This window comes from Phyllopteryx taeniolatus, chromosome 5 (assembly GCF_024500385.1).
Source record: "Phyllopteryx taeniolatus isolate TA_2022b chromosome 5, UOR_Ptae_1.2, whole genome shotgun sequence".
NCBI lineage: Eukaryota > Metazoa > Chordata > Actinopteri > Syngnathiformes > Syngnathidae > Phyllopteryx > Phyllopteryx taeniolatus.
This window is the reverse complement of record NC_084506.1, coordinates 11,531,066-11,550,931: the sequence shown is the minus strand read 5'-3', so window position 1 is coordinate 11,550,931 and position 19,866 is coordinate 11,531,066. Positions and strand designations below refer to the sequence as shown.

Genomic DNA, 19,866 nt, shown 5'->3' with positions numbered 1-19,866 from the left:
AGTGGAACATTTCACACAAACACGTCAAAACTCCAAAAAGTGTATTTTAATATAGTAGGCTTACTGTGTGTGTGTGTGTAATATATATGTTATATATTTACACATACAGTGCTGCGAAAAAGTATTGGCTCGTTTCTCAATTTCTTAAGATCTACCAAATGTAAATATCAGACAACTATAACTCAAGTGAACTTAAAATGCTGTTTTTAAACGATTTCATTTATTAGGGGAAAAAACTTGTCAAAGTGTGAAAACGTAATGGCCCCCTAAACCTAATAACTGGTTGGGCCATCGTCAGCAGCAACAACTGAAGTCAGGTGTTTTCTATAACTGGCAATGGCTCTTTCACGTCTCTGTGGAGATATTTTGGCCCACTCTTCCTTGCAGAATTGTTGGAATTCAGCAAAAATTGAGGGTTTTTGAGCATGAACGGCCATTTTAAGGTTATGCCACTGCATTTCAATTGGATTCAAGTCTGGACTTTTTTATTTATTTTTATTTTTTTTAAGCCACTCGAAGTTGCCTTTGTGATGTGTTTTGGATCGTTATTCTGCTGCAGAACCCAAGTGTGGTTTAGCTTGAGGTCACAAACTGATGGGTGAACATTCTCCTTCAGGATTTTCTGTTCAAGAGCAGAATTCATGGTTCCATCAATCACAGCAAGTTGCCCAGGTCCTGAAGGAGCAAGCAGCCCAAGACCATCACACTACCACCACCATGTTTGACTGTTGGTATGATGTTCTTTTTCTCAAATGCTGTGCTACATTTATGCCAGATGTAATGAGACACACACCTTCCAAAACGCCAGGGGTGGCTTTGCGCCCCTGTGCCTTCCTCTGGGTGGCTAGTTTTGTGGCGCCTCAGTGGGGCTGGTGAACCACCCTGGGTCCCTCGATGATGGTGGTGTCCGTCTACCGGGCCGCTCTCGAGTGGGCACCTGGGCAAGACCTCCCTCTCGGGTGGGTGGTGTGGGGTCCTCAGCCCTTGCAGTGCAGGTGCGGGAAGTACAGGTCAATTCTGAAGGTTATTGTGCATGTGAGGCGGTGTCGATTCACTTGCATGTGTCCGTAGATACCACTGGGACTTAATCGCTTGGTGTGGGGCCACTCACTCATTCATATAAATAACTCATAACTATGCAAACTTCCTGGGTATTCCCTCACTTGCACTCAGTTTCTTTAGCTGTTTCAAATTGACATAGCCACTCCCACCACACTTAAACTGTACGGCTGGGTCCACTTCCTGTCCTGCTTGCATTCCCTCCAGTCCTTGTCTTGTCCAGTCCTGTCCAATATTGTCCTATCCTTCCCTTTTCATTGGTGTAGCACCACTGCCCCATACAACACTCAAATCTGTCTCATTGTAGTAGGCATATGATTCACTTTCCTCACCTGTGTTACAGCTAATGTCCTGTCTTGTTGTCTCCTCTTCCTATATTATTTAGTTATCTCTCTCCCCCTTTTGTTTGTTCCCCTTAAAACTGTTCTGTCTGACTTAATTTTCAATAAAAATCCGTCATAATACAAAGAACCACAGTGGCAGCTTAAAAACTCCACTGTTGCACAGTAAAACCTTTCCGGCATAAAAGGGATACAGATCCTCCTTTCTACTTGATCTAACAGCCGAACAGGACAAAAAAAAAAAGTATTTAAAGTGAAATCTCAAACTACTACCACCTCTTAAATTATTAGCTGCACTGAAACGCGAGACTGGTTCGAGAATCGGATCGCTTCTTCCCCCACTGTCAGATAAATTTGCCCACATCATGCCTCTGTGCAGAACAGATGCGGCTGTGCTGCGTCCTCCCCTCTCCTATCTCGCCCCCCCCCCCCCCCCGAACCCCCCTCCGGTGCACGGACTCACCCTTCCCATCAGAGGAGCGCACTGTGCATCCTCTCACTCATTCCGGACTATAGCGCTGCACCAAACATAGGAGAGCGACATAATAGACACGAGACATCTGACTTGATTGATCAAAACGTCGGACATCTACTGCGTGGTTGCGGGACACGTTTCAACATGAACGCTGCGTGCTTCTTCGTGCCTGTTGCTGTCCTGAGTAAGTACTGTAAATGACCTGTAAAAGTTTAGCATGTACTAGACCACTTCTTGAATAGTTTGGTTCGACGAGCTGCCTCCTGTAAATTTCTCAGTGTTCGTCGCAACACCCTGCTGCAGGCAAGGTGATCACCCCCACGTCACTTTATATAAATACACACACACTATGGCGAATAGATTTGAGGTAGCATGCGTGAATCTTTTAGGACACACACATGGCTGCGTCTCACTGCAGCTACTACTGACTTGTATAACTTGCGTGGCATATTCGATAATCTTTTTTTCTCCAGACTGTCACACTTAGACCCATCAGCCCCAACCAAAATGCGCATGCGTCTTTAACCGCTATTAAACTTTCAGAAGTCCAACTAATAACTAGGCGGTTGGGTTGAATTTGTTCAATGCCAAAGTCAGATGTTCGCTAAATGCTCATCATCTGCCGTCGTTGTCGACAGTGATGATCTTGCCATGCTGCTGTCAGTGGAAGGAAGATGCGCAAGGAGAAGGAAAAGGCGTCCCACGTGAGTGAGGGATAGGGTGAACAAACCAAAAGTTTCACCATAGAGATCAAATGTATATCTGTCCTCCTCCTCACAGCGGAGTCTCGTGAGACTTTCCTCAACTCTTTCCACTCAAAAACATCCTCTTGACAGCTCGCTCAGTGTCACGCAATCGTTGTCACATTTTATACACTGTGATGCATCGTGTGTGTGTGTGGGCCAGAGAGGAATAAAGAAACCCAAATATTTGCATGTTAAACTTGTTTAATCTGGTCCAGTATTTGTGATGCAGCATGATGGCTGTGGGTTTGAAGCTTGCTTTGGCCCTCCTGCGTGGACTTGTTCTCCCGGCAGTCCTTGCGTGGGCTTTCTCCGTGTTGTCCGGCGTCCTCCCACAGTCCAAAAGCATGCATATTCAGTTCATTAAGGACTCGAATTGGGTTGTTTCTCTATACTGCATGGCGACCAGTCTGGGTACATCCTGGACAGGTACAGCCGGGCAAGAGGCTGGGTAGGACAAATGCTATAGAAAACGGATGGATGGAATTTCTTGCTCTAAATGTTCTTGTCCATGTTTGTATTTGCAGAAATACCAAAGATTCAAAATGATTTCCATCATCGTCATCATTTGTGCCTTTAAAAGGAAAAGTTAGGTTTGATTTAGGGGGAAATAACTTCCCCCATAAATTTCCAACCACCTCTTTTTGTTCAAGTAGGATTTTGTGAAGCACTCTGTCAGTCCTATCTGTGAGAAGTACAATATTAATGAAAGTTACTCATTTATTCAGTGTTTACTTAATCCATAGGTGGGAATCTGAGTGTTCATCATGTAGATATCATCTGTACATCATTTATACTGTGTGTGTCCTGTGATTGAATGGTGAGCATTTCAGGGGTCACCAGCACCTTTAAAGGTGAAGTTTGCAGTTTTCAAACTTCTAGCAAGATTTGAACGTAGCCTCACTTCACTCCTCCCCTCTTTCATGTCTCTGACCAACGCCACGCCGCTCACTGACTTGAACCTGCATGAGACGTGCATTGTACGTTTACACTTGTTTTGTTTTGAGAGCTATCCAGTTCCTTCTTTTTATCTTTTGTTACCTGGAGGTAAATACGGAGACCCTAAAGGGACATGGAAAAAAAATAAAAATGAAACGTGTTTCTCATTGAAACATCTACCCGTCTGTCTACCTGTGAGTGGTAGCTTATTTACACACACACACACACACACACACACACACACACACACTAGCAAATATGGCTCAGCTATTCTATAGCCTATACTGCTATATTCGTGGGATGAAAGTTTACATTTATACCCACCTTATCTTCTTTTAGTTGGTCGATGACACTATCAGGTATATTCCTTGTTTTGAGGAAAGAGAGCAAGTCCTATTCTGTTGCCATTCTCTCAGCTGACATGCGCTGGAAGCAAGTTGTAAATAAGCTACTGTACGGCTCCCCGAACGCAGGTCGCTACCGCTAGCAGGTAAATAAACTAGCACTCACAGGTAGACGTTTCTCATTCAAACGAGAAACTTTCTCGTTCGAATGAGAAACCAGTTTCTTTATTTTGTATTTTATTTATTCCCCCCCCCCCCCAATGTCCCTTTAGGGGCTCCGTAGGTAAATAATCTGGCCAAAAAAAAAATGTCTGCGATGCTGCAGTGTGTGTGCATTGCAAATTATTGACACACTGTTCAGTCATAGGGCTGGGCGATATAGGAAGAAATCCTATCGCAATCTTTTTAATATCAGTCTATATCGATGTACAGTAAGAACAAAGTGACATACTTTCGTTTGGCTGTACTTGGCTTCCATAACAAGGCCCATTTACCACTCCAGCGTGTAGTTAGCAAGCTAACGATGGCTACACCCCAAATATGCGTCTTCGCTGGATGCCACTATTTACAGAACAGCTCGGTGATGTTTTTTTAAGCTCCCAAAAAAATAAAAAAGGAAATAAAAAAGCGATGGCTTGACTTTTTAAAGACACGCAGATGGCGAGCTGAACATCAACACGACCATCAGCCGACTCTGCAGTGCGCATTTTACGACAGATAGCTTTGCAAACTTTCACCAGAGACAACATGGCTTTGTGGGTAACTTGATACTAGTGAATGGGCCAGTGTCGAATGTCTAATTACCTGGGCTTCCTCCTACCATCCTGCTGTCGTCAGGTGACATGTTCGGCTGTGACATTATGTCACTAACAATGAGGGTAAGTTGACTTGTAGTGCGTCAAATTTACATGCCATTTTTTGGGCCTTCTTCGTACCACTTTAAATCATCCATTTGAATCCCTTATTTTCAACTGTATCAGAATTTACAAAACGAAAACAACTCCACACTGCCGAGCTTTTCAGGCCTTTCTTGGAAACAATGTCATCCGTTGAGCCTTGGGCTGTGTCTCGTCGCTCTCCCACTGCTGAGCGACACAGCTGGAGCAGTACAAACATTAGTGGTGGTTGCGTCTTGCTGCTAATGTGGTGTGTGCGCCAACCTAATTTGGCATGGTTCTATTGATGCCACATGATTGGTTCAGCGTGGAGCAACTCACATTATCATTGGCTATTTGCATTATCTATCAAAACATAGACGAATGCAATCTATCGAAGTCTGTTGACCACACCTCGTGTTAATCAAGGAAAAGGTATTTTGAGATATGTACCTTTTGTCACTCAGCCCTAATTAAGACATATTTTGACAGACCCTCATAGCTACTAAACAGCGAGATTGAGAAACCCACGACCCACGCCACCTCTTTGGCACTCAGCCACCATCACTTCACGGCGAGTTGCATCATTTGCAATGGAGTTTCTTGCTTTGCTGCCTGATTTTTTTCTTCTTCTGTTGAACATTGTCAAACGTATTTTCGCTTGATATTAATCACGTGTCTATCGCAATACATACTGATATTAATTTAGCGCCCCGCCGTTTTCAGTCACGCTTTCTCTCTCTCTACAGTCTCTTATAGGTTATTCCTGTCGCAACGGGACAAGTTTTAAAATAATTAATCCAAGTTAAATTAGAGGCATAACATCGGGCCAGAGAGGGGTGATTTTCAAAATATAATTTTAACAATATTCTATTGTCAGGTCATACAGACATTTTTACCATGTATGACAGTGTTTGTTTTTTTGTTTTAAAACTGCAAACTTTACCTTTAAGTCAGCTGAGATAGGCTGTATCTCACCTGAAACCATAATGAGGAGAACAAAACAAAGCACATTGTTGACTAAATCAAGTTGTAGGAGAAAAACACATTTCAATTTAAGGTGTGTTTAAATTGCCATGAGCACTCAAAAGACCCTGCTGTATCTGGGTTGCTTGGAGAAAAGTTACTGAAATTGAGCATAAAAATAGAAGGGGGGAAAAAAACTCAATTCTATTCTGAAAAAAACTTGGCAACAAGTAAAAAAAAAAAATGGGAGAGCAATCAATCACCCATGACTAACTGAATACAAACATTAAGAAATTAGGTTACCAGAACACATTGGAAAGCATTAACAGGAACAAAATATGTCCAAAAGTACAACTTTGACACTTTTGTGGCGTAAAATGTACTCTATACTTTGTAAATGGTGTTTCGGTAACTGTATTGAGCACAAAACAGTGTTAGAAATACTTCATGTTGCAAGACAGTGATACAGTTCGTGTTCTAGTGAGAGAGCGAGAGTCGGAGAGAGACAGGGAGAGAGAGTGCCTTGCAGTCTTCCCTGTCATCAGAGACCCCAAAATCACATTAAAAGCTGTCCACTGGTGATGGGAGGATTATATTTTAATTGTTCTCCCTCAAGAACACTTACAATATGTCTTTTCTTCCCACAAATTCCCTTGTGGTACAGTTTTTCAACTGCAGGGCAGACACTGCAGTGGAAGTTTCTTCATTGAAACACTTGTAAAGGTCAAGCAGGGCGTTTACTTTGCCGTCCCTGCAATCTTCTCCCTTCACTGCTCTCATTTCCCACCTCCTTCTCACAACACAATGCTCAGTGCATAGTTTTCAGGGTGCGTTAAAGTTGTATCTTAGCACTTTTCAAGTTTCATGTAAAGATTATAACATTGACAAAACAATCTCTGTTCACGTTGACCTGCAAAAATTCCTGAAGATGCAGTAATATGCATGCCAGGCCAGTAGTTGGCAATGTTAGTAGTTAAAAAAAATGGAAAATTCATATCAACGCTATATTTTTAAAGGCCTTATACAGTTAGTCTATAAAAAAGGGAATGTGCCTTGTTACATTTACATATACATACATATACATATACATACAGTGGACCACCGCTATTCGCGGGAGATAGGGACTGGCCCACCCGCAAACAAAAATCTGTGAATAATTGACACTCATTATAATTGCCAAAAATTAAAAAAAATTTTAAAACAAAATTTTCCTTGAAAATAATGTGAACAATCTGGGGATTGGATTAAAAAAAAAAGAGAATGGGTGGGGGGTGAATATCGCGAATAAGCAGGGGTTTCCGTGAAAAACAGAATAGTTTCCCCCAAATTGTGAAGATGCAGGGGTCCACCGTACATACAAGAATTTAATATGACGATAAAATTTCCTGAGCCCACTTTGGGTGAGAGCCATTTCCTGAGCCTTTTTTTTTGGGGGGGGGGGACAAATTAAGCTTGTCACTGATGATGTAGTTGTACACTCGCCTGACTTTGGTGCAGACAGTGTCAGTTCAGTTCCCGTTCACTGACGGTGTGAATGTGAGTTTGAATGGTTCTCGGTCTCTGTATGTGCCCTGCGACTGACTGGTGACCAGTTCAGGGTGTAGTCCGCCTTTTTGCCCGAAGTAAGCTGGGATAGGCTCCAGCTCCCTGCGACCCTTAATAGGATAAGAGGTGTAGAGAATGGATGGATGGACCTATTAAGATTATCTGTTCAAAAAGAAGACAATGTCAGCTGTGATGATGACAAGTGCTATAGAAATTGGATTGATGGATGAAATAACTTGCTGAAATGTTTAATCATCCATCCATCCATCCATTTTCTACCGCTTATCCGGGTCGGGTTGCGGGGGCAGTAGCTTTAGCAGGGACGCCCAGACTTCCCTCTCCCCAGCCACTTCATCCAGCTCTTCCGGGGGGATCCCGAGGCATTCCCAGGCCAGCCGAAGGATGTAGTCTCTCCAGCGTGTCCTGGGTCGTCCCCGGGGTCTCCTCCTGGTAGGACGTGCCCGGAACACCTCACCAGGGAGGCGTCCGGGAGGCATCCGAATCAGATGCCCCAGCCACCTCATCTGGCTCCTCTCGATGTGGAGGAGCAGCGGCTCTACTCTGAGATCCTCCTGGATTCTCACCCTATCTCTAAGGGAGAGCTTGGACACCATGCGGAGAAAACTAATTTCGGGCCTCTTGTATCCAGGGTCTTGTTCTTTCGGTCACAACCCACAGCTCGTGACCATAGGTGAGGGTAGGAACATAGATCGACCGGTAAATTGAGAGCTTCGCCTTTCGGCTTAGCTCCTTCTTTACCACAACGGACCGATACAAAGTCCGCATCACTGCAGACGCTGCACCGATCCGCCTGTCGATCTCCCGTTCCATTCTTCCCTCACTCGTGAACAAGACCCCAAGATACTTGAACTCCTCCACTTGGGGCAGGATCTCATCCCCGACCTGGAGAGGGAACGCCACCCTTTTCCGACTGAGGACCATGGTCTCAGATTTGGAGGTGCTGATTCTCATCCCAGCCGCTTCACACTCGGCTGCGAACTGCTCCAGTGAGAGTTGGAGATCACGGCTTGATGAAGCTAACAGAACCACGTCATCTGCAAAAAGCAGAGATGCAATACTGAGGCCACCAAACCGGACCCCCTCTACGCCTCGGCTGAGTCTACAAATTCTGTCCATAAAAGTTATGAACAGGGCACCCTTGACGGAGTCCAACCCTCACCGGGAACGAGTCCGACTTACTGCCGGATATGCGGACCAAACTCTGACTCCGGTCGTACAGGGACCGAACAGCCCGTATAAGGGGGTTCGGTACCCCATACTCCCGAAGCACCCTCCACAGGACTCCCCGAGGGACACGGTCGAACGCCTTCTCCAAGTCCACAAAACACATGTAGACTGGTTGGGCGAACTCCCATGCACCCTCGAGGAGGAGGGTGTAGAGCTGGTCCACTGTTCCACGGCCAGGACGAAAACCACACTGCTCCTCCTGAATCTGAGATTCGACTTCCCGACTGAGCCTCCTCTCCAGCACCCCTGAATAGATCTTACCAGGGAGGCTGAGTAGTGTGATCCTCCTGTAGTTGGAACACACCCTCTGGTCCCCCTTTTGAAAAAGGGGGGCACTGTCCCCGATGTCCCCGCGATGTTGCAGAGGCATGTCAACCAGGACAGCCCCACAACATCCAGAGCCTTTAGGAACTGCAGGCGAATCTCATCCACCCCCGGGGCCCTGCCACCGAGGAGCTTTTTAACTAACTCGGTGACCTCAAACCCAGAGATAGGAAAGCCCGCCTCAGAGAACCCACACTCTGCTTCCTCATGGGAAGGCGTGTCGGTGGAATTGAGGAGGTCTTCGAAGTATTCTCCCCACCGAGTCACAACGTCGCGAGTCGAGGTCAGCAGCGCCCCATCACCACTATACACAGTGTTGGTGGTTCACTGCTTTCCTCTCCTGAAACGGCGGATGCTGGACCAGAATTTCCTCGAAGCCGTCCGGAAGTCTTACTCCATGGCCTCACCGAACTCCTCCCATGCCCGGGTTTTTGCTTCAGCGACCACCAGAGCTGCATCCGCTTGGCCAGCCGGTACCCATCAGTTGCCTCAGGAGTCCCACAGGCCAAAAAGGTCTGATAGGACTCCTTCTTCAGTTTGACGGCATCCCTCACCGTTGGTGTCCACCAACGGGTTCGGGATTGCCGCCACGACAGGCACCGACCACCTTACGGCCACAGCTCGGGTTGGGCGCCTCAGCAATAGAGGCGCGGAACATGGTCCACTCAGACTCGATGTCCCCCGCCTCCCCCGGAACATGAGCAAAGTTCTGTCGGAGGTAGGAGTTGAAACTCCTTCTGACAGGGGATTCTGCCAGACATTCCCAGCAGACCCTCACAATACGTTTGGGCCTGCCACGTCGGACCGGCATCTTCCCCCACCATCGGAGCCAACTCACCACCAAGTAGTGATCAGTTGACAGCTCCGCCCCTCTCTTTACCCGAGTGTCCAAGACATACAGCCGCAAGTCCGATGACACGACCACAAAGTTGATCATGGAATTGCGACCTAGGGTGTCCTGGTGTCAAGTGCACTTGTGGACACCCTTATGCTTGAACGTGGTGTTCGTAAAGGGCAATCCGTGCCGGGCACAGAAATCCAATAACTGAACACCGCTTGGGTTCTGATCGGGGGGGCCGTTCTTCCCAATCACACCCTTCCAGGTCTCACTGTCATTGCCCACGTGAGCATTGAAGTCCCCCAGCAGAACGATGGAGTCCCCAGCAGGAGCGCCCTCCATCACCCCCTCCAAGGACTCCAAAAAGGGTGGGTACTCTGAACTGCTGTTTGGTGCATAGGCACAAACAACAGTCAGGCCCCAGCCCCACTACCATGCCTGGCTCCAGTGGGGGGCCCCGGTGACCCAAGGGAAAACGAAGTCCATTGTTTGTCGTCATCATTAGGGGTCTGTGAGCCGTGCTTTGTCTGCTCCCTCACCTAGGACCTGTTTGTCATGGGTGACCCTGCCAGGGGCATAAAGCCCCAGACAACTTAGCTCCTAGGATCACTGGGACACACAAACCCCTCCACCACGACAATGTGACGGCTCAAGGAGGGGTGTTTCTGTTTAATCATTATCATTGGAATTTATGGCTGTAAAAGAAGTTATGGTAAATTTAATGGAAAAAGTCCTCCATAATATTTTCTTTTCAAACAGGCAAAATATAGCAATCATAGTAAACAATCATTATGGAAAAAAAGTGTCATAAATTGCATTTATGGTCATATGTGCATCACAACTGCGCTGCAGACTTATTGTGTATTAATGTATGTTGCTACTTTTTTAACTGTCGTCTTCTGTTGAAATAGATGAAGGCCTCCTTTCTTTTTTGTCACAACACTTGTAAAAGTTCTGCATTTCTCGGTTTTCATCTTTATTCTGTTGTAATAGATGAAGGCCTCCCCTCTTTTTTTGTCACACTTCTGTCACAAAGTTCTTCCCTTGAAACTGTTGGTTGTACAGTTCTTCATTCGTCCTTCAGAAAATTGCAGGTTTTGTATGCATGCTCTCCCTCCATTACAGCCTTTCTCTTTCACCGCTTCTCCTGTCGATTTGATTCTCAACGATTAAGAGCTTTTCTGCAATCTTTTCTTTAGCTGCAAATCACATTAAAGTGAACAGTGTGATTGTATGAGTGCGTGACCCATGATGTCGTGCCATTTTACCAACAGGCTTCATAAATGCAGGTCATGATCTATGTGGCTGCATCCTGTCTTCCTATAGCTTCTCTCGTATATGTGCTTTCTTTGCTTGTCCTTTGGCTCTGTCTCCACCATATTACACCACTCATGTTCATGGCTCCCAGGACAATATAGTACACCTTTTCAATCAGTGTGTGTGCGTCCCATAAAATGAGAACATTGACCTTGGAAGGCCACTTTTTTCACTGTTAATTCCCTTACAGTGTAATCTTTGTAAACGTGGGTGTGCGTTTGTGAGGGGGTGCAACTCACCAAACAGCTCGTTAAGGAACCCTGCAGTTGAGAAGGAGCTCCAGCGCAAAAGCTGCATCCAATGTACAGTTTGTAACAATAATACCGTAATTTTTCTTGTATAATATGCTCTCAAGTATAATTCCCCCCCCCCCCTAAAATCGACCCCAAATAAAATCTTAAAAACCCTTGTACCTATGAATAATGCCTACCATATGCTCAGAACATGAAGTATTATCCGTACTGTATTAGATTTCCCCCCAAAAAATATTCTGCTCTTTGTGCATGCACTGACGTTATTCAGATTTTTAAATATGTTAGTTTTACCGCATATGTTGCAACTGGGTGTGATGTCGGCTGTGTCCTGTGATGACTGGACAGGTACAAAGTAGTCGAGTGCTCCCCTCGGAGTCCACAGCGTTGGATGAATGTGTGTATAGTCAGGGCGTTGTTATGCTGCAAGTCTACAGATGGTAGCAGGTAGCTAGAAGCTAGAAGAACTAGCCGTGGGAGCTAGCAGCAGGAGCTAGCTAGCTTACGTAGCAATGCAAAATAGTGATCCATTTAAAAAGGAATGAATTCCGAGTGAAACATTTAAGGTAGCCAACTGGAGACCGAGTTGTGGTGGAAATTAGAAGGTAATTTATCAGATATACAGGAACAAAGTAGATAGCAAGTGGTGTGACGATGACATCACACTCACTCCATCCTTGAACCGGAGGTCCCACCAGACAGATACTAGTTATACAGCGGCTGAAATAAGTATTTAAAAACACCACCATGACACAGGGAAAAAGTATTGAACACTTGAAGGGGAAAAAAAAGTATTGAACACTTGAAGGAAAGGAGGTGTAAAAAGGCAAGAAAAGACAAGACAACACCTAAAATCTATTAATAATCAAACACTAACCAGCCCCTTGTCAGTTCAAATGAATATCAGCTGGTTCAGTCCTAATTGATGGCCTACAAAAAGGTTTCATTGCCAAGGTGTGAGTCAAGACACAGCCCATGAGTGGTAAGAGCAAAGAGCTGTCTCAAGACCATCGCAAAGCAATTGTTGCAAAACATAACGATGGCATTGTTTACAGGAGCATATCTAAGCTTCTGAATATTCCAGTGACCACGGTAGCGGCCATAATACGTAAGTGGAAAGCCAATCATACCACAAAAAAATTGCCACCATCAGGTGCTCCTCGCAAGATTTCTGACAGAGGAGTGCAAAGAATTATCAAAAGAGTTGTCCAAGAGCCAAGCACCATCTGTGGAGCGCTTCAAAATGACCTGGAATTAGCAGGTACTGTTGTCACAAGGAAAACAGTGAGTAATGCACTCTGCCGTCATGACGCCATTGCTGAAAAAAAAAAAAAAAAAACATGTCAAAGCTCCTTTAAAGTTTGCTGAACTACATTTGGACAAGCCAGTTAAATACTGGGAGAATATAGTATGGTCTGATGAGAGCAAAATTGAACCCTTTGGATGCCATAATGCACACCATGTTTGGAGGAGAAATGGCACTGCACATCACCCTAAAAACACCATAACAATAGTGAAGTTCGGAGATGTGTACATGATGGTGTGGGCCTGCTTTTCAGCAAATGGTACTGGTAAAATGCAGCCCTATGGAGGCACAAGCCAGTGCAAACTGTAGGTCGGTCCCAAGCCGGATAAATGCAGAGGGTTGCGACAGGAAGGGAATCCGGCTTAAAACCTTGCCAAACAAATATGAGCGTTCATCCAAAGAATTCCATACCGGATCGGTCGTGGCCCGGGTTAACAACGTCCGCCACCAACGCCGTCAACCTGCAGGGCGCCGTTGGAAATTCAGCTACTGTGGGTCGAAGTCAAAGAAGAAGAGGTGGAAAGCGGGTTCTTCGGCAGAAAGAGTAGAGGAAAGCACAGAGCCTAGAACTGAATGTGGGGACTTTGAACGTTGGGACTATGACAGGAAAATCTCGGGAGTTGGTTGACATGATGATTAGGAGAAAGGTTGATATATTGTGTGTCCAGGAGACCAGGTGGAAAGACAGTAAGGCTAGAAGTTTAGGGGCAGGGTTTAAATTATTTTACCATGGTGTAGATGGGAAGAGAAATGGAGTCGGGGTTATTTTAAAAGAAGAGTTGGCTAAGAATGTCTTGGAGGTGAAAAGAGTATCAGATCGAGCGATGAGCCTGAAATTTGAAATTGAGGGTGTTATGTGTAATGTGATTAGTGGCTATGCCCCACAAGTAGGATGTGACCTAGAGGTGAAAGAGAAATTCTGGAAGGAGCTAGACAAAGTAGTTCTGAGCATCCCAGACAGAGAGAGAGTCGTAATTGGTGCAGGTTGTAATGGACATGTTGGTGAAGGAAATAGGGGTGATGAAGAAGTGATGGGTAAATACGGCATCCAGGAAAGGAACTTGGAGGGACAGGTGGTGGTAGACTTTGCAACAAGGATGCAAATGGCTGTAGTGAACACTTTTTTCAGGAAGAGGCACGAACATAGGGTGACCTACAAGAGCAGAGGTAGAAGCACGCAGGTGGATTACATCTTGTGCAGACGATGTAATCTGAAGGAGGTTACTGACTGTAAGGTAGTGGTAGGGGAGAGTGTGGCTAGACAGCATAGGATGGTGGTGTGTAAGATGACTCTGGTGGTGGGGAGGAAGATTAGGAAGACAAAGGCAGAGCAGAGAACCATGTGGTGGAAGCTGAGACAGGACGAGTGTTGTGCAGCTTTTCGGGAAGAGGTGAGACAGGCTCTCGGTGGATGGGAGGAACTTCCAGAAGACTGGACCACTGCAGCCAAGGTGATCAGAGAGGCAGGCAGGAGAGTACTTGGTGTATCTTCTGGCAGGAAAGGAGAGAAGGGGACTTGGCTACAGTACAGGAAATCATAAAAGGAAAAAGGTTAGCTCAGAAGAAGTGGGACACTGAGAGGACCGAGGAGAGGCGAAAGGAATACATTGAGATGCGACACAGGGCAAAGGTAGAGGTGGCAAAGGCCAAACAAGAGGTATATGATTACATGTATGGCAGGTTGGACACTAAAGAAGGAGAAAATGATCTTTACAGGCTGGCCAGACAGAGGAATCGAGATGGGAAGGATCTGCAACAGGTTAGGGTGATTAAGGATAGAGATAGAAATATGTTGACTGGTGCCAGCAGTGTGCTAGCTAGATGGACAGAATACTTCGAGGAGTTGATGAATGAGGAAAATGAGAGAGAAGGGAGAGTAGAAGAGGCAAGTGTGGTGGACCAGGAAGTGGCAATGATTAGTAAGGGGGAAGTTGGAAAGGCATTAAAGAGGATGAAAAATGGAAAGGCAGTTGGTCCTGATGACATTCCTGTGGAGGTATGGAAGCATCTAGAAGAAGTGGCTGTGGAGTTTTTGACCAGCTTGTTCAATAGAATTCTAGTGTGTGAGAAGATGCCTGAGGAATGGAGGAAAAGTGTGCTGGTTCCCATTTTTAAGAACAAAGGTGATGTGCAGAGCTGTGGGAACTATAGAGGAATAAAGTTGATGAGCCACACAATGAAGTTTTGGGAAAGAGTACTGGAGGCTAGACTCAGGACAGAAGTGAGTATTTGCGAGCAACAGTATGGTTTCATGCCTAGAAAGAGTACCACAGATGCATTATTTGCCTTGAGGATGTTGATGGAAAAGTACAGAGAAAGTCAGAAGGAGCTACATTGTGTCTTTGTAGATCTAGAGAAAGCCTATGACAGAGTACCCAGAGAGAAACTGTGGTACTGCATGTGGAAGTCTGGAGTGGCAGAGAAGTATGTTAGAATAATACAGAACATGTATGAGGGCAGCAGAACAGCGGTGAGGTGTGCTCTAGGTGTGACAGACGAATTTAAGGTGGATGTGGGACTGCATCTGGGATCATGAGCCCCTTCCTTTTTGCAGTGGTGATGGATAGGCTGACAGATGAGGTTAGACTGGAATCCCCGTGGACCATGATGTTTGCAGATGACATTGTGATCTGCAGTGAAAGCAGGGAGCAGCTGGAGGAACGGTTAGAAAGATGGAGGCATGCACTGGAAAGAAGAGGAATGAAGATTAGCCAAAGTAAAACAGAATATATGTGCATGAATGAGAGGGGCGGTGGAGGAAGGGTGAGGCTACAGGGAGAAGCGATAGCAAGGGTGGAGGACTTTAAATACTCAACCGTCCAGAGCAATGGTGAGTGTGGTCAGGAAGTGAAGAAATGGGTCCAAGCAGGTTGGAACGGGTGGAGGAAGATGTCAGGTGTGTTATGTGACGGAAGAGTCTCTGCTTGGATGAAGGGCAAAGTTTATAAAACAGTGGTGAGGCCAGCCATGATGTACGGATTAGAGACAGTGGCACTGAAGAGACAACAGTAAGCAGAGTTGGAGGTGGCGGAAATGAAGATGTTGAGGTTCACTCTCGGAGTGACCAGGTTGGATAAAATTTGAAATGAGCTCATCAGAGGGACAGCCAAGGTTCGATATTTTGGAGACAAAGTTAGAGAGAGCAGACTTCGATGGTTTGGACACGTCCAGAGGAGAAATAGTGAGTATATTGGTAGAAGGATGATGAGGATGGAGCTGCCAGGCAAGAGAGCTAGAGGAAGACCAAAGAGAAGGTTGATGGATATCGTGAGGGAAGACATGATGGCAGTTGGTGTTCGAGAGGAGGATGCAGGAGATAGGCTTACATGGAAAAGGATGACGCGCTGTGGCGACCCCTAAAGGGACAAACCGAAAGGAAAAGAAGAAGTACTGGTAAACTTCACGTTATGAAAGGAAGGATTAATAGGCAAATTTACCGAGACATTCTTGACAAAAATCTGCTGCCATTTACGAGGATGATGAAAATGAAACGAGGATGGAGATTTTATCTGGATAATGATCCAAAACATACTGCCAAGGAAAATCTCAATTGGTTTCAAAGAAAAAAAATAAAGCTGCGAAAAGGGCCCAGCCAATCACCTGAGTTGAATCCAATTGAAAATCTATGGAAAGAACTGAAACTCAAGGTCCATAAAAGAAGCTCACGAAACCTTGAAGATTTTAAGACTGCTTGTGTGGCGGAATGGGCCAAAATCACACCAGAGCAATGCATGTGACGAGTTTCTCCATACAGGTGGTGGCTTTCTTCTACTTTCTTTGTATGTATGGATTACTTATGTTGTTCTCAACATCTGGTGAAATTTTCATGTCAATAGCACCTTTGGAAATATATTTAGTGAGAAAAATAGTGACGTGTTAAATACTTATTTCAGCCACTGTATTACAAAAAAATTCAAACCACTTGTGTATAAAAATAGAAACACGAATAAAAAGAGCCCTAGTTCGTAAGAATCCATAAGGATTTTAGGCCAATTCTTATGTTGCAAATTGGCCCAAATGTGTTTGTCCAGAAATCAGTGTAAATCAATAGGAAATGTGACCAATACCTTGACTCTTTGGTAGAAAAATGCCCGGAAGTTTTTTATTATGTGAGATGAAAATGTGGTTTAAACAGGCCATTTTCAGATTTTTCAACGGCGGCGTCTGCTCAAGCAATCTCCTTTTCCGGGCCAAACCGAGAGCTAGCGCATTGTCAGAATTACTTCAAACTTCACAGAAAGCAAGAATGTAAATAGTTAATCCCGCCCATATAGTTTTCAATTGTGTCTGAATCCTATGAACTAACAATTAGTTTTAGCATCGATTCGATTCGTATCACGATTCGTTGTTGCCAATTTAATTCAAGTACGATATTGGTTCATTTACAGCGATACGATCCGAAAAGATTCAGTGGCTGGAAATCGATTCAGTAACCTTTTAGTCAAAAAATCATTCGTGTGACTGTGAAAAATAATTAACAGTGCAGGTGAAATTTCTTAATTCCTCCTTGTAAGGGAATTATGTAAAAAATATTATGGTTATTAAATGTAAAGCTTTTCCTGATGTACTTGGATTGCTTTGCAATAAAGCAAAGGGGAGAAAAAGCAACATTTTGTTACTTATGTATTTCAGCCTTCCCATGGGGTCACCACCTGTGGGAGGGGCCATAGGGGTCGGGTGCAATGTGAGCTGATCAATGTGAGCCAGAGCGAATCCCCGGCTACCAAAGCTGGCTCTAGGTATGTAGAATGTCACCTCTCTGGCAGGGAAGGAGCCCGAGCTGGTGTGTGAGGTCGAGAAGTTCTGACTTCATATAGTCGGGCTTGCCTCCACACACGGCTTGGGCTCTGGTACCAGTCCTCTTGAGAGGGGTTGGACTCTCTTCCACTCTGGAGAGGCGCAGAGCAGGTGTGGGTAAACGTATTGCTCCCCGGCTCCCCGCCTGTCCGTTGGGGTTCACCCCGGTGGACGAGAGGTGGGGGGACGGATCCTGACTGTTGTTTGTGCCTATGCACCAAACAGCAGTTCAGAGTACCCACCCTTTTTGGAGTCCTTGGAGGGGGTGATGGAGGGCGCTCCCGCTGTGGACTCCATCGTTCTGCTGGGGGACTTCAATGCTCATGTGGACAATGACAGTGAGACCAGGAAGGGCGTGATTGGGAGGAACGGCTCCCCCGATCAGAACCTGAGTGGTGTTCTGTTATTGGATTTCTGTGCTCACCACGGATTGTCCATAACGAGCACCATGTTCAAGCATAAGGGTGTCCACACGTGCACTTGACACCAGGACACCCTAGGTCACAGTTTGCTGATTGACTTTGTGGTCGTGTCATCGGACTTGTGGCCGCATGTCTTGGACACTCGGGCACAGCTGTCAACTGAGTTGGCTTTGATGGTGGGGGAAGATCCCGGTCCATCCTGGCAGGCCCAAACGTATCGTGAGGATCTGCTGGGAACGTCTGGCAGAATCCCCTGTCAGAAGGACAGAACTCCCACCTCTGGCAGAACTTCACCCACGTCCCGGGGGAGGCGAGGGACATTGAGTCCGAGCGGACCATGTTCCGCGCCTCCATTGCTGAGGTGGTCGGTGCCTATCGTGGCAGGAATCCCCGAACCCGTTGGTAGACACCAGCGGCGGTGAGGGATGCCGTCAAGCTGAAGGAGTCCTATCGGGCCTTTTTGGCTTGTGGTTCTCCTGAGGCAGCTGATTGGTACCGGCTGGCCAAGTGGAATGCAACTTTGGTGGTTGCTGAGGCAAAAACTCGGGCGTGGGAGGAGTTTGGTGAGGCCATGGAGAACAACTTCTGGACGGCTTCGAATAAATTCTGGTCCACCATCCGGCGTCTCAGGAGGGGGAAGCAGTGCACCATCAACTGTGTGTATTGTGGGAAAGTGGCACTGCTGACCTCGACTCGAGACGTTGTGAGTCGGTGGGGAGAGTCTGGGGTCTCTGAGGCAGGCTCTCCTATCTCTGGGGTTGAGGTCACTGAGGTGGTTAAAAAGCTCATCGTGGCAAGGCCCCGGGGGTGGATGAGAGTTCCTAAAGGCTCTAGATGTTGTAGGGCTGTCCTGGTTGACACACCTCTGCAACATCGCGTGGACATCAGGGACAGTGCCTCTGGATTGGCAGACTGGGGTGGTGGTCCACCGTAGGGTGTGTTCCAACTACAGGGGGATCACACTCCTCAGCCTCCCTGGTAAGGTCTATTCAGGGTTGCCGGAGAGGAGGGTCCGTCGAGAAGTGGAATCTCAGATTCAGAAGGAGCAGATTGGTTTTCTTCCTGGTCGTGGAAGAGTGGACCAGCTATACACCCTGGGCAGGGTCCTCCAGGGTGCATGGGAGTTCGCCCAACCAGTCTACATGTGTTTTGTGGACTTGAAGAAGGCGTTCGACCGTGTCCCTCGGGGAGTCCTGTGCTTCGGGAGTATGGGGTACCAAACCCTACGAAACGGGCTGTTCGGTCCCTGTACGACTGGTGAGTTTTGTATGCATTGCTGGCAGTAAGTCGGACTTGTTTCCGGTGAGCGTTGGACTCCGCCAAGGCTGCCCTTTGTTAGCGATTCTGTTCATAACTTTTATGGACAGAATTTTTAGGCGCAGCCAAGGCGTAGAGGGGGTCGGGTTTGGTGGCCTCAGTATTGCCTTTCTGCTTTTTGCAAATGATGTGGTTCTGTTGGCTTCATCAAGCCGTGACCTCCAACTCTCACTGGAGCAGTTCGCAGCTGAGTGTGAAGCGGCTGGGATGAAAATCAGCACCTCCAAATCTGAGACCATGGCCCTCAGTCGGAAAAGGGTGGAGTGCCCTTTCCAGGTCGGGGATGAGATCCTGCCCCAAGTGGAGGAGTTCAAGTATCTTTGGGCGTTGTTCACGAGTGAGGGAATAATGGAACGGGAGCTCGACAGGCGGATCGGTGCAGCGTCTGCAGTGATGCGGACTTTGTATCAATCCATAATGGTAAAGAAGGAGCTAAGCCGAAAGGTGAAGCTCTCAATTTACTGGTCAATCTACGTTCCTACACTCACCTATGGTCACGAGCTGTGGGTCGTGACCGCAAGAACAAGATCAAGTGGTTGAAATGAGTTTCCTCCGCAGGGTGTCCGGGCTCTCCCTTAGAGATAGGGTGAGAAGCTCGGTCATCTGTGAGGAGCTCAGAGTAGAGCCGCTGCTCCTCCACATTGAGAGGAGCCAGATGAGGTGTCTCAGGCATCTGATTAGGATGCCTCCTGGACAAGGTGTTCCGGACACGTCCCACCGGGAGGAGACCCCAGGGATGACCCAGGATACTCTGCAAAG

At 46.5% G+C, this 19,866-nt stretch overlaps 1 protein-coding gene across 1 annotated transcript in view; it reads left to right on the top strand.

Annotated features, from left to right (window-relative positions):
* The first annotated feature begins 60 nt into the window (after positions 1-60).
* Positions 61-19,866, top strand: part of nrn1la (neuritin 1-like a) — a 110,154-nt gene continuing 90,348 nt past the window's right edge. The window contains exon 1 of the mRNA XM_061772695.1: positions 61-2,059. Coding sequence (XP_061628679.1) covers positions 2,020-2,059 — 40 coding nt within the window. The 5' untranslated portion in view covers positions 61-2,019. The remainder of the gene's footprint in view (positions 2,060-19,866) is intronic.